The sequence below is a fragment of the Poecilia reticulata genome, chromosome 6 (assembly GCF_904066995.2).
Source record: "Poecilia reticulata chromosome 6, P_reticulata-male-v2, whole genome shotgun sequence".
Classification (NCBI taxonomy): Eukaryota; Metazoa; Chordata; class Actinopteri; order Cyprinodontiformes; family Poeciliidae; genus Poecilia; species Poecilia reticulata.
Window position 1 is genome coordinate 9615407 of NC_088835.1, and position 15408 is coordinate 9630814.

General features: G+C 41.1%; 1 protein-coding gene across 2 annotated transcripts in view; it reads right to left on the reverse strand.

The window, feature by feature from the left end:
• kcnq1.2 (potassium voltage-gated channel, KQT-like subfamily, member 1.2) overlaps window positions 1–15408 on the reverse strand; it is a 206465-nt gene that overhangs the window by 151477 nt on the left and 39580 nt on the right. Inside the window, exons 12-15 of one of the 2 annotated variants that reach the window (XM_081607835.1) lie at window positions 12442–12468; window positions 7448–7501; window positions 7101–7218; window positions 4568–4636 (exon numbers count right to left, since the gene is read on the reverse strand). In XM_081607835.1, the coding sequence (XP_081463961.1) occupies window positions 4568–4636; window positions 7101–7218; window positions 7448–7501; window positions 12442–12468 (268 nt within the window). The remainder of the gene's footprint in view (window positions 1–4567; window positions 4637–7100; window positions 7219–7447; window positions 7502–12441; window positions 12469–15408) is intronic. The other variant, XM_081607836.1, reaches the window with a different exon arrangement.

Genomic DNA, 15408 nt, shown 5'->3' on the forward strand with positions numbered 1-15408 from the left:
TTTTGGAATTCAATCCATGCTTTTTAACCTTCAAATGAAAGTGACCTACAGCGGCGCTTTAACACAGTCTTGATTTAAAACCTGCGATGCCTCTTTGACGCAGTCGGGACTTGGATCCTGTCAGGACCTTGCGCTGTCTGTTAGGAGCTTTTCTTTCTTTTTTTTTCTTCCTTCACGTCTTTGATCACGTTTGCACCTGCTGCGTTTGTGGCTGAAGAGTAGACAGCTGCAATCTGTCACAAAAGTAGGTGCAAATTGCTCCCATGTGTTTGGAGCTGATGGGCGTGTTTGCATCTGCATGTATTTAGCGCAATCTGCATCATAAATCTTGTGCAGAAATACAGCAGATAGTGGCATGAAAATTGGTTGGCTTGACGAATCAAAACAGAGCAGACTCATGCCGTTTATGGTAAGCTACATGAGCGAGGGTAGAAAAGTTAATTTTCTTGAACAATTCTACCTCTTCATGTCCGAACCTCCATTTTTTTTTTTTGTTGTTGCTGCATGCCCGAAAACCTTTGTTTTTATCAAATAGATTTACGTAGGTATTAATACAAAAATACCAAAGAGTAGATTACTAAATATTTAGCAACGACATGACATATACTACTTGAAGTTCTGGAGTATAAAGTTGGGATGAAAATGGGCGAGGAGGGAGGAGGAAGAGGTTAGACTCGGGGTAAGTTCTTTCAAAATCATCCATCAATGTGAACATTCATGGTTTACGAAAAAAAAAAACAATTACAGCTGCTTCCTTCGACCGAATGCTGCTGTTAAAATCTGTCCGTGCCGTTAGCGTTCGATTGCAGCGTACAAGAACAAGCATCCCGCCACAAACACAAAGTCAATTTGCTCAAAGTTTTCGACAAAGGATGCCAGTTGTTCAGTGGAGAGCCTCCGTCTCAAAGGAGAGCGGCCATGATGACATGTGTGTCCGCCTGGAAAGACTCCCGCGGCGCAGCGATGGCTTTTCTTTGTTTGTGCCCTGCCAGCCTGAGAGAAGGGGAGCTAATTAAGAGAGGAGCCCGCAGGTGGAACATGCTGGTTTTTATGAGGACACGAAACGAAGCAAAGGGCCGAAGAGGCTGACCACACCCAGCAGGAGACAAAGGGGGCGACCGCCTCGGGTCACAAGACGACACCCGTCACTGACCTGCTGCAGCAAGACACTGTAATTAAGCAGGAGAGGAGGGTTTGGACGGCAGGGGTGTAATGATACAAGGTACTGGACGGTTCAAAAGACAGGATTTTAACAGCACTTTTGATTAAGCTGAGATTTGCTTCACAAAAACTACCATGAGATGAATAATAAAAAAAAAAAAGATTAGACACTGGTATGAGAACATTAGTTTCTAAATGTTTACTGAGGTGACGTAGTTTTTCACATATCTGAATGTCGCAGCAAATATGCATCAAATTCTACAGTTGCTCCGATTAGAAATATATATTTTTTAAATATATTTTATGACTGTTGTGTTTTCTGTACTCAAAACCACAAATCGGTGGTTTTCATTGTTGCGAGAGTTTTCCAATAACACCATCCCGATGCACATTTTAAAGAAGTACTGCTGCGTGGCGTGGAGCTTTTCAATTCGTCACAAAAGAAAGTAAAAAAACTAAAGTTTTTATCTGTTTGCAAAGCTTGATTGGTTCAAAGATCCAGAATAATTATGCATTTCAGTCGTGTTCAGGAGTTGAATCTTTCGACTTTGTTTCACAAAGATCAAAAGATCTTTAGAAATTAGGAATAAAAATAATAAAATGTTAATTTTCACTTTGTGTATCTTAATAAATTCACATTTACAACCATTCCAGTCTCTTTTAGTAAACAGGTTGCCGCAATTTTTTTAACATACAAAAAAATTGGATGTTCTTAATGTTAGCTTGTAAGAGGTATAATAGTTAGCCTGGTCAGTGAAAATGTCAATAAGCTAATTTTCCCGGTCTGTCAATTTGAAACGTGAACATGGTAAAAATGGTTTTGATGCAATTTCCATAATCCAAATTTGACTTGGAAACAAATGCAATACCACATTTTTTCCAAATGAATAAATTTTTTTTCCAGAAAAAAATTGTATTCATTTCGTAACAATAACCATTGTAGACTTTGAACTACATAAAATCAAATGCAGCCCAAACTCATAAAGAAAACTGTGCATTTTTATTTTAGCTGGAAGAGGAAGCAACAAAGCAGATGACAATTTGAATTTGGAGCAATGAAATGCTCCAAACCAGTTGTTAGCATCCTATGAAATGCTAACCATTAGCGGTTAGCATTTGACTGTATCGTTTACCAATCATTCACATCCTGTCTGTCGATGTTTTTGCCACACAGATGGTTTTAAGGAGGTTGGGGTTTAAACAACCCAGCATTTTGTGTTAGCAACAGAAATAGCAACTTAAGAGTCAATTCCAATCGTACTTCAAAATAAAAGTTGGCTAAAGACTTTATTTTAACAAAAAAAAATGGGGTGCTGCATTTTTTATTTTATTTTAAATAGACAACAACAGAATCTAAGAAGCAGAGAGTAAAACAGCAAGAGACAAAAAAAAAAAAAAACGGAATAAAGTAGGAGCAAAGAACACAAACACTGCAATCAGCTAAACAAGGCCTTCCTCTGTTTACGGCCAGAGATGTGTGTTGGAAATATTTACTCACACTCCAAGAATGTTGATGTCAATAAACCTCTAAATCTTAAAAATTGACATCGTCAAAGTTCTGTATAAGCATACACACGCTGCACCGAACCAAACAAAACGCCAAACCACTTAGTTCTCACACACTCTGATGTATGTATGCACACAATCAGGGGAAACCAGTGCTTGTCTGAACCGGACCAAGATCAACCCTCATTTGCGCAGGAGTAGGTAAACAAACGGCGAAGGAAGTGTTTATAATGAAAAAAAAAAAAAGGGAAGCACTATGTTGACAACTGTGTACTCTGTGTTTTTGTTATGCGTCTCTGTGTGTGTGTTTTTTTTAATTCACATATTTTATAAAATTCAATAAATCTAAGCAAGATGATTCAAAACAAACGAGGAGGTAAGTAATGGAGACTTATTTTCTCAGGGGAAGATAAGCATACTTATGTGTGTGTTTTGGGTTGAGGGGGGGGAGTGAAATCAAAGTTTGCGTGTGGACGCTGCTCAGCCCCACTTCCTCAGAAGCCCAGAGACATCACAGCCAGCTGTATGGATGCTTCTCTTGCTTGTGGGCTAACGCACACACATGAAAGTTTCTTCTTTTTTTTTTTTTTTTACATGGAGGATTGGGGTCGGGGGGATGGGGGGGGGCGGCTTCTTCAGCGAAGCCAAACAAACAGAGGAATGTTCCGGCTTGTGTGCCGTCATGGACAAATTAAAGTGACAGAGATGCCAGCGGTGCAGTCCAGAGTCTGTTCTGAACACGCAGAAACATAAACACAGAATGGCATCGACTTGCGTCAAATTTACATCGCAGATGGAAGGTGTGGATGAAACCCTGGGACATTTTTTTTAATGTAAACTAACAGAAAAGCGATATGGAGTGTGTGCATGCAAGGAGCCTCGGGCAGCATGGGTGGATCCGGGAGCTGTCTGCAGAGATCCAGATAAGGATGCCAAATAACAGCGCCTGTCCTTAGTGGCGTGACACCGAGGGCAAAACAAACCAGCTGTTATGGGAGTGCCCAGCCAAGCCTAAATCACAGGCTTTGGAGTTTGGGGGCACAATAGCCCTGCAAAGCATACAAATATACGTTGCCCGTCTTTTTAGCCGTAGGAATCTAGATATTTTTCCTAATAAAAGCCAAACGACATCAGAAGAGTCAAGTCTTCATACTGGAACAAGTTCATGAAAATCTCTTCAACGCCCAAACTCAAAACCGTACACGTGCCCCTGGGATATAATTACGTTTAAAGGAGTAAGGAGCAGCAGTTAAACATTCCCTTTCAAAATGGCCACACCTTTAACAAGCGGATCGTAAACCTTTCTTCATCTTGCTTATGATTTGTTTTACATAAACAGAAGTGAGACCAACACACCCACATGAGCTGTGCAAGCAGCTACAGAATACATGTTAAGAGAGATTGACAATAATACCAAACGTAGCACAGCAGAATAAACTATCCTTATGATCATAGTGACAGTGCAATTTTTGTAATCTAGAAGGTACAGTTATGACATGTTGAGCCATGTAGGTGTGCTGTGCTATCCGACATCAGGATGTTAGCAGCAGCTCGTTTACGCTAACGAGGTGGCGGTTCTGGTAAGGGACTGGTTTGTCCGGCACACCCTACAAATGCTTCACTGTGGAGGACAAGTTTCCTCAAAAGGGTCTAAATGCTTTCCAGCGACACTAAAGTAAGTGGTAAGTATCCCTGTAGATGGCAGGACTCAAAGCTTCACTGCAGAATGTCGCCTGAACCATCACAGTGCCTATACCCAACGCAAAACGGGCTTCGTCAGACCATCTGAATGATTCACAGACATTTCAATATGCAAGATTCAATATGCACGTTTTGCTACTAGGAGAAGAACAAGAAAAGGACAAGAGACAGCCAGTGTTGGTAAAGCCCGGTACAGTACCTTGAAGAATTTAACTGATGTGTGGATAAAGAGTCCTGAACCAATGCCATGGAGGGGCACGTCAATCGACTGCAAGACAGAGAAAAGGCATCTTCCCACTGATGACTGCTCTACATTATGCTTGGTTTTATTAGTTATTTTATTAGTTTGGTTAAGGGTTTGGTTTCAGTCTCTTTACCATGTAAAGTAGACATTTTGTTAGAATGTATGGGGCACTAGCGACTGACGCAGAGGATGTTAATCGGTATGTCACTGTCATTTTTATTAGTCCTGAAGGATTAGTGAAAACTGAATTACAAAGCAGTTAAAGTGATAAAGAATGAGTCACACGTTTGAATGTAGGTTCAAAAGGTCGTCAGAGGGTTTGGAGCTTGAGAGCAAATAATACTAAACAACCAACGTAAATGCAGAAATCAGCATTCACAAACAGTAATAAAAGGCAATTTGATTGGTTCTCTGCCGATGTAGTGGTTACATGGTTGAACGAAAGGTTTATCCTGTAGTTATGTTGCAGTACAAATGGCCCCCAGGATGAACAAATGGCATCAGAAATACAACAACAAACAATAAAAGTGAGCTTTTTTTTCAAAAATTGTAATCTTAAAAATAATAAAGCAATTTAGACATTTGACAAAACATAAATCAGAAATGTGTCGTAGTTAAATGTCTAATCCTTTAAAGTTTAAATGTTTCACGAGGTCTCTAATTTTCCACAGCTCTCTTTTTATCTGCATTTGTTCTCCTTTCTTCAACCAAACTAGTTTTAGGTTGCACAATAAGCCACTTAATCGTTTCTGTCTGCTTTTACTGTAAAAAAAAAAAAAAGAAAAAAAAAGAAAAGAAAAGTTTAGATATTTTTTAAATTTCAGAACAGCATTCACAGCAGGCTCTGCTAGCTGCAGTGCAGCAGAGAGCAAGAGAGGGGGGTGAGCAGCACCACACAGAGGGTGATTGACGACGCTAAGACACGCCCCCTGGCTCTGATTGGTTATCTCTAGTTAGAACTGGGAGCACTGGGAGAGCTTGATTTTTTCAGATTACCTGTCTCATGCCATACTGTCACAACACAGCGTCAGTTTCAACAAATATTTTAAAAAGAAAATTAAAAACTTAACATATTTAAAGAGCTTGTGCAAACAAAGACTGCTAAAAAAAAAAAAAAGCTTCTTTCGGGGCCATGAGAGTCCAAATCAGGGGACAGGAAAGGTCTCAGAGTGAATTTCACACCTGTTCAAGAAAATTTTAAAAGCTGTCCTAACAATTAGATACAATATATTATACGCATACAGTCAGATTTATCAAACATTGGATAAAAATAGCACTTGAAAAAATTTGTTCTTTGGAAACAATTGTCTATAAATCACACTGCTTGTGCAACAGAGTGAAAGCATATTTATAGTTTAGTTGGTCTAATATATAATTTAGAAAATATATACATTTACAAATGTAAATTAAACATTTACATTTGTCTTTATATTTGAAAAAAATGCTCAATTTTTGTATGCTCGGTCTGCAGCGTTGTATTATTTCTTGAGAAAACAGTGACTGCGTAGTTGCATGCAAAAATATTTTGGATGAAAAACACCTGCATGCAACTTTTCTCTACTACAAATGTGACAAATCGGCTGATTTGTGTTTGACCTGGTCCATTCTTCCTTTCGCTATTTTCATACGACAGTTTCTGTCTTTTCCTACACACCACACAAACCAGAGATCTGCCATTGAACGTTTCCTATCTGCCAACACCTGATCAGGGTTTGGTTGGTTATAAACAAAATGTCTGATAGCTAGCTGCGCAGACTAATCACACTAATCATGCTTTTTGCTAATATATGACACTAAACACTGTATAATTTAAAATTTTTTCAATGGATCTTTAAGGACAACGGAGCATTTCTTGTCACATTTCCTTTCCATCCATCCATCCATCCATCCATCCATCCATCCATCCATCCATCCATCCATCCATCCATCCACAATGTTGAAGTATCGGTGTCAAAACCTCTGAAAAGATGGATGATTAAGAATGACTGAGACTTAGTCACCAAAGTAGTCACCAAAGTAGTCATCATGCGACGACACAGGAAGCAAACCACATCTAAGTGCGCAGAGGTTCACCTAAGTGAAACCCATTTGAATGACCAGGTCAGTGGGAGGGAGGGAGGAAGAGCATCAGCATTCATTCTGCATTCACACAGCAAACAACAATGAGTTCAGTGAGGGCATGTGATGACAAGCCATCTGTACCTTAACATGTTCTACAACCCATTCACCGTTTCCCTCAAGAATGGAAGGATAATCCCCTTCACAGCCCTCTGTACCTGATATGGCCTTGGCCCCTCGAGAGTCTCTTTAACCCTCAAGAGACTTCAACAAAACAGCTTCATTTAGAAAGCAGCTAAAGTGGCTCTCCGCTCTGACAAAGGAACTCCAGGCACTACGACCAGGAGGGAAATCAGACTAAAATGAATCAGATAATGGAGGTCAGCGGAGGGTGATGCTTTAGGGAAGGAGGTGAATTTTGGAGGCTTACTGGTTCTTGTTGGTGACCACCGGCAAGGGAATATCCTCACTCATGTCATCTAGGTCATCGGTTAGGCTGTTGGCGCGGGAAATGTCTATGGACGTGCTTTTATTGCCACTCCCCTTTACTGGAAGGGACAAAGACACGAGATAAAGTTACCAGTCGGAACGTAGCCAGCAAAGTGTTTACAAGGTTGAAACGGCGTCATTAGCCCGGGTGGACAAGGTGTTGGTAAAGACGACTTGTGCGTTCCAATAAATATAAATGTAGTATCAAAAGGAGCCGAGATAAGTAAGCTGATGTTAGTCGTAACATAAATGAGAGAACTGGAAAAAGGCAGATAATTAGAAGGGTACCTGGGGAAGCAGGACAGCTCAGAGTGAAAGATGACCAAGAGTGGTGAGGAGGGCCTAAAAGTGAGGGACACACAAAGGAAGAAAAGTCCATTAGAAAATAGGTCCAAAAAAATTTAAAAAGCATCCACACAAATTTAAGACTTTTTCACATTTTGTCACATTACAACCACCAACTTCAGTGTGTTTTACCGGGATGTTGTGACAAACCAAACACGTAGCCATATTTAATTGTGACAGGGCAGTTAGAAATACATGTTTTTCATGTTTGTCCACTAAAACTTTGGTCCGTCCTTCTTTGAGAAATGGCACAAGCTCAGTCCGATTTGATGAAAAGTGTGAATATGTTTTTTGAACTGGATTTATATCGCGGCCTTGAATAAACAACACATCGATACTCTTCGATCTAAACAATTTAATCGTTGCTTTAAGTTTAGGGTCAAGGTCAATTCCGGCCACAGTGTCAAGTCTTTGGCAGTCTCTAGAAAGGTTTCCTTCCAGGATTTATCTGCATTTACCTAAATGTCATCACGTTTGGATCAACTGTTTAGTTTCTGCTGAAGTAAAACATCCCCACACAGCATGACGCTGCCACCACCTAGTTGCATCAGTGGACAGTGAGTTCAGGATGAGTGTTGATCATACACAACATAAGAAATTATGCATGCAGGCCAAAGGGCACAAGAAAACGTTTTCCAAATGTGTCCATGTGTTCAAGAGTTTTTCTACTGGTGAAAGAAAGCTAGTGCATCTTGTCATCATTTCATTAAAAGGGCAGCGTTGAGTTTTCCAGGCACACAGTGCTTCAGTTGTTAAAAAATTCCATATAAATATCAAACATGGCTTGAAAGAAATAGTACTTTGACTTCTTGAAATTGGGCCTCTGTCTTTTTTTAAAATATATTTATTTTTTATTTTGAAAAACAGATTTCCATCACATTCGGTAATTGGGCCTCTGTCTCTTTAAGGAACTCTTGCTCCTTCTGAAACTCCGCCATATCGAAGTCATCGGCATGGCTCCTCTATTAACCCCTGTCTTTCTCATCATTTCATTAAGAAGTAGCTCCTTAATGGGCTCAGCAGATCCACAGTTCCACCAACTCTTTGCTAATTGCTGCAAGCTAGTCTGCGGGACCTGAGTGGAAAGTCGAAAGGGAAGGGTTGTTCTGTGAGGCAGAAGCTGAGTGGGTTGGACCTGCAACTCAGTAGGAGCTACGCCTTAAAGGTGGAGCTACATCCACCCACGCGTTTTGCACAGCTGAATGGTTGCCACGGGAGATTAAAGGATTTCTCAAACATGCATAAAAGAATCAAAGCAACACTCCAGGTACGTTTTTGATGAGGGAGTAACATTGTAACATGATGAAAAGCTAAAAACAAAAGTACATTTTACATGGTACTGGCCCTTTAAGGCCACATTTATGAAGCACTCAACAAAACAGCAGCTGCACCTCCCCCCAGAGTTGGCATGTTTTTGGCTATGTTTTATAAAAACACATTTGAGGTCTTAGAACAGCTTGATTTGTACCGAGATTAAATTATTCACATATTCGTTTAGGTGTTTTAGGGCAGTGTTTTTCAACCATTTTTGAGTCAAGGTACACCGTTTTAATTGAAAAAATCCCGAGGCACACCAAGAACTAAAAATGGAAATAAAGATACTCTGTAGCCGCCTATATATAGTCATTCTTATCAAAGTCTCTTGAATAGGAATCAAATAAACACAAAAATGTATTATCACATTTTACATTTCTTATTTCAAATTGCACTTAACATATCCACTTCAAAAATACACCTGAACAGCCACAACACTGTGGTGTTAAATTTAAAGAAGTTGTAGAGAACGTCAAAGTGTTTTACAAACTAATCCACAAGCATCTTATAGCCAGAATACAGAAAATAATTCTTATTTTGAAAGAAGCAATAATATTTGGGAAACATTTCACTTCATATTCACTGTTACAATATGAAGAGTTGCATGTACAAAATGTCAATATCTGTATATTTTACCCACCTGGTGTGAAACCTGTGCATGTTTGGATGAAAACAGATCTGATTTCCTGGCAGAAATTGAAGAAAGACAAAACTCTTCCTCAACATCTCTGTCTCTCTGTTTTTAGTTTTTATAGTAGCCAGGCTGGAGAAGCTCACTTCACACAGATATGTTGTGGGAAATGGACTCATGTTCTTTCCAACTACTGCTGAGCTTCACTGTCTTTTCCATCACTGTCATCACAGTCTTTCTAGATTCAGTGCTCTCACCGCTACCTGTAACATTCGTGCATCACTAATTCTAGTTTTAATGTAAAACGCTCTATACCTACTGCCATCTAGTGGTGAGAAAATTACATGATTACGCCGCTGCTACTACTACAGCAGATACTTGAAGATGGCATTATTTGCAGATAACTCATTTTCAAAAAATCTTTTAAAACCAATTACCGTATTTTTCGGACTATAGAGCGCACCATACTAGCACCCTCAATTAAAAAAAATAAAATAAAATAAAATAAAAACTGGAAGCTGCTCTCGGTTTTCCATTAGGACCCAGCAGAATGCCTCGTCCTAATAAATGTGCTGGACGCAGCACTCCGTCTCCAAAGTCAAACCATGGTTTCGTTCACACCTAACTTAAGTGCAGCGGCTCTATGTCCCTCCTGTAGTGCCAGATCGACAGCCCTCAACTTAAAAGCTGCATGATATGATTTTGAAAACATTTCTCCGTCGTGCCTGCTGCTAGCATGTGCTTGTTCTAAATGAAAATTAGCCGTTCTTCTTTGATTCACAATTTGGACTTCTAATGATTCACTTCCTGCTAGAGAGCCCCCTGGTGGTTGAAGAAAAATCCGCAGAAAAGCCACAGCGGGCTACAATCCGCATGGTTCAAAGTTAAGGAAAAAAGTAGCAGCTTTTAGTCCGGAAAATACGGTACCGTAGTGAAATTGAATAATTTCCACGGCACACCTGACGATCACTCACGGCACACTAGTGTGCCGCGGAACAGTGGTTGAAAAACACTGTTTTAGGGTAAAGGCGGGTTGGATGTAAATGCACACCACACTTTTCAGATTTTTATTTGTATAAACCAACAAAAAACACAAATAATTTCCTTCATCTCCTCCACAATGAATCACTGTGCATTAGTGCAGGACAGACGATAAGAATCACATTAGATATTCACGTTTGTGATACGGCAAAAAGTGAAAAGTTCAGGTTTATTCAGAGAAGTCCGGACCCGACACACAGAGAGAGAGAGAGAGAGAAACTGCAGAGCTCCACTTCAGCACTGCAGCTGGCTGGCCGACTGGGCCGGCTAAAAACAACAGCAAAGAACAACATGTGTAGCCGGGTCTTGACCTGCAGCCAGACTGTCAGCAGAGTTTGACGTGTCTCTCCTCCAAAGCACCAAGCCTCCATTGTGATGAAGAATGGCGAGGCAAATCTGCGTCCAAGTACTGAATGACCATTCCAATTCAAGTAAAAGCCTTTCAAAGCCACTTGTATTCCATCATCCGCTTTGCCCGACAATGTCAAATGTGGAGGTGGAGACGGGCAATGAGAGCGGAAGTGGAAGCAGAGAATAGGTAGAATATCCAAATATAACCAGAGCTGGCTTTGAGGGACCGTTTAATGTGGCTGTGAATTTGTTTTAGAGTCTAAAAACAACAGGATGGAATTTGATAAGGGACGGATTTGACCGTCGAGTGAAAGAAAAATGCGGAGAAGAAAAACGATGAGGAGATAGAGAAGCTGCACTGCGTTGAGTTATTCTCTCAGGCAGAAGGAGCTGAGCTGAGCCAGACAGATAAGTGGAACGACTAAAATCAGACAATGAGCCGTTCATTTCTAACCACCGCAGCTCCACAATGGCAGCTTATCAACTCTGCATCTCCCCTCGCTCCCCACCTCTCTACCTTTCTCTAGCCTGTGTGTGCTCCGCTTCCCCCGAGGACTCGGTCCGTATCTAGCCACGCCAGTCCCATCGCTCAGCCATTCTCTTGGCAGGGCACCCAGTAAAGAAAACAGGCCGGGTCAACTTGGGACCAGCGCTTGAGTGTGTCTCTGTTTGGCTCTGGTTTGGTCCGGTTGAGGACAAAGGCTCAGCCAGCCAGTAAGTCTAATTGAAATACAGTCTGGGCCACATTAAAGGGACGGGCTGGCTAATGATTAACACATACGGGTTTTTAATAGCAAATAGAAGTACTTAGTGAAGTGGCTCCTTCGCCAACAATGACAAATACTTTTGCGTCACTTGTACAAGTTGCGTGTCTGTTTTAACATGACAAGAAGTAGCAGAGAGAAGACGTAAATAAGAACCTGCAGTCCGGGTCACCTAGAGCATTAGCTTGATGCAAGCAGTCACGTAAAACATGCGGTTGCCTTGCAAAACTATCCAGACCCCACAGGATTTTTATTTTCCTTTCACAGATTAAAAAGTTGTACCAATTACAACTGCAAGCATTTTAAGGTAGGTCTCCATCAACTTTGGGCGGATATAAACAGTGAACTGCGCAAAACTATTGGTTGGCTGTTTCTCAGATATGAGAATGCTTTCCTTGCTTCTTAATTTTATTTTTTTAATCTGTAGTTTATTTGACAGGAATAGATAAAAGAAACAAAGACAATTTAATGTCTGCATCACTGCATTGGCCCATCGACTAAGGATCTTTTTACAGAGTTGTGTCGTTCTTTTTCCATTTCAGACGATCATCCTTGACCCATCTGCTGTTGTCCTCTGTCTTCACAATGCTGTGTTTGTTAATATTTACAAGCAAACCTCTGAGGCCTTCACAGAACATCTGGATTTATGAGACTAAACTACACGCAGCTGGGTATTCAGATTTGAAATAGGAAATGTATAGATCACGTATCGTTTCTGCGATCTTTTACATGAATTCTAACAGAATACAATGAAGCTAAAGGGGTAGAAATACTTTTGCAAGGCACTGAGCTTTGTAGTAAACGTCTCATTTAACGTTTGGTCGATTAGAACTCACCTGTTTTCCTGAACATCCTGGTAATCCCTGCAAAAGACGGCAAATATAAGGAAGATATAACAAGGTATGAGAAAAGGTAAATCTTTAGAAAAAAAAAAGCTATCTAGCTAACTAACTAACATGGAATATTTAGGACTTTTTAATGTTTACAGTATAAGAAAAATACAACAAATATACGAAAATCAATACAAGTCAGTGATCAGTCGCCTTCCTACTCAGTTAAATTTGTATACAATTGTTGAAAAAAAATGATCTGTTAGCTCCATGTACCATGTTTAAAAACTATTTTAGACTCAGTGATCTATTCATTGATGCATCTGACACAAAGCCTGTGCTCTTCAATTCAAACTTTATAATTACAGACTACAGGCTGCAGACTGTGGCATCTTCCCCTCAATTTGTCACGTTCGCTCCTTTACTGATGACTGTGGACTATTTGTTACACGAACACGAGAAATGCCCCGTACATAAAGACAGGATGTTATGTGCTGTCTAAGCGATTTGACATCTCTTGAATTTCATTGCTTCTTTCCCATGCAACCGCGCCGTCTGCTCATTTTCCAAGATCCACCCAATTAAGCAGAAAACTTAAGCTCTTCCTGGTGTTGGTAGCTGCTCCCATAGTGATGGTTTGCCTTTATGTCAGGTTTATGTCACTGCAGCTCTTTTTATGACAGTGCGCTTTGACAGGAAAAACTCGTAAACTCCGTTTATTAACCTGGAATCTGGGTCAGTTAATTTGCTTGGGATGGCTTTTAACACAGGAAGTCAAACCTCCTCCCCCCGCCCCGACGAGTCCCCGCCATCCGCCGTACATTGTCTGCATGTACATTTTAAATCATCCCGAAATTAGGCACACACAGATCAAACTGTTGATTTAATACTCTTTGATCAATCTTTGCCATATGTGCTGTCATAAACATGTCGGCTTTGATGTGACTGCCTTGGTAAACTGTAAACGGGATTACAAGAAATTCCCACTTGTAACTTTGACAAGCTGGGATTTTAAAGTAGTCTCCATTTAAGCCTGATGAGAGTGTCTGTGGCCAGCCAGGGGTGGCAGGGTGGGGGGGGGGGGACAGAAACCGTAAAGAGCTTGTAACTATGACCTCTAATCACCACTGAAGCAGTAATGGTTTCCATGTGGCTTAAGGGAGGCACCTGGTAGCCATCTTGGCTCCGAACGGAGGAGGACAGCGTCTCTGTTTACTGCGTGAAAATGAGGAGCCATCCCATAACAGCTTCTCCCATCATAATGTGGAACACTACAAAGAGGCTCAAAGTGCTCTCCATGTCTGCTTTCCTCACTCTACAGTGGTGAGAAACCAACTCAATCCATTATCGTTACTCTTTTACCGCCAGCAACTCCATTTCTAAGCTTTTGTTCTGACTCCACTGAAGACGTAAACACACAGTAGCGGCCAGAAGATTGGACACACCTACCCATTCATTCGAAATGAATAGGTGTGCGCGAGGTTTTTCAAAAAATAATTGACAACACACAAAAGCAAAGCATTTCTGAAGTGCCATAAAAACACGCCATTCACAATGAGGCCATTTTGAACACCAAATTCCCCTCAGAGCGCAATAAATTTGTATATTTTTTTGCTGAGATCGTGGATTCCCAAGGCCACTAAGGTAGCATGACGTCGCTTAATGTCTAAATGTGCCTTACAGAAATACCCACTGAACTTTGCAATCACAAACTTGAACTAACAAAGAAAAGTGTAAGGTCGTGTCGAGGATGGAAAAACGTTCAAAACTGTTTGGTGCGGATTTGTGTCCAACCCCCTTAAATCTGATATCCCTCAGTAAACTCCTGTGCAACTAATTGCTTTTGGAGGTTCTCCAATTAGTAAATATAGTCCACCTGTGTGTAATTTAATCTTATCACACATACAGCTGTTCACGGAAAGACTCAGAGGTTTGTTACAGGACATTTTTCAGCAGCCAGAGTCGTTTTTGGAGGTCACTATTAACCCACACATTCTCTCCTCTTTACTGTGTGTCCCTTTAAAACTGTATACACAAAACTTTTCCATGGATGCTCTAATGCCTCCAGACAAATTAAGAAGCATGACATAATCATTGGTTGTAGATTTATTAATTAGAAATTAAACCAAAACAAATAAAAAAAACCTTACTGAAAAAAACCTGTCTGCTTAGCATCTCAGGATGTCATGTTCCTATGTTGGACCCACAGCAGGTGGGTCAGGAGTTCATCTCTGCTCTTTGCTGATGATCTGGTTCTGTTGGCCTCATCGGGTCATGATCTACAGCTTTCGCTGGAGCGATAAGATGATGATGAGGATAAGTGCCTCCGAATAAGAGGCCAAATGGAGAAGTTTGAGTGTCTTAAGGTCTTGTTCACGAACGAGGGCAAAATGCCGGAGATCGATAGGCAGATTGCTGCAGTGTCTGCAGCGATGCAGGTGGTGTACCGGTCTGTCATGGTAAAGAAAGAACTGAGACCAAAAGCAAAGCTCTTGATTTATCGGTTGATCTACGTTCCTGTGGTCACAAGTTTTGTGTAATGACCAAAAGAATGAGATTGCAGATACAGGCGCCCAAAATGAGCTTCCGCTGCAGGATGTCTGGGCCCTGGATTGGTCATCGGGGAGGGACTCTAGAGTAGAGCCGCTGCTTCTCCATGTCGAGAGGAGCCAGTTGAGGTGGCTCAGGCATCTGGTTGGTTAGGATATCTCCTGGACGCCTCCCTGGTGAGGCATACTGGGTACATCCTGGGTACAGGAGACTCAGAGGAAGACCCAGGACACGCTGGAGGGACTATGTCTGTCGGTTGGCCTGGAAACGCCTCGGGATTCCTCCGGAGGAGCTGGAACAAGTGTCTGGGGAGAGGGAAGTCTGGGGCTCCACACTGCCACCCTCATGACCCGACTCCGGATGAGCGGAAGTCAGTGGATGGATGGTTGGATTTTGAAAATCATGTAAGATTTTCCTTTCCAT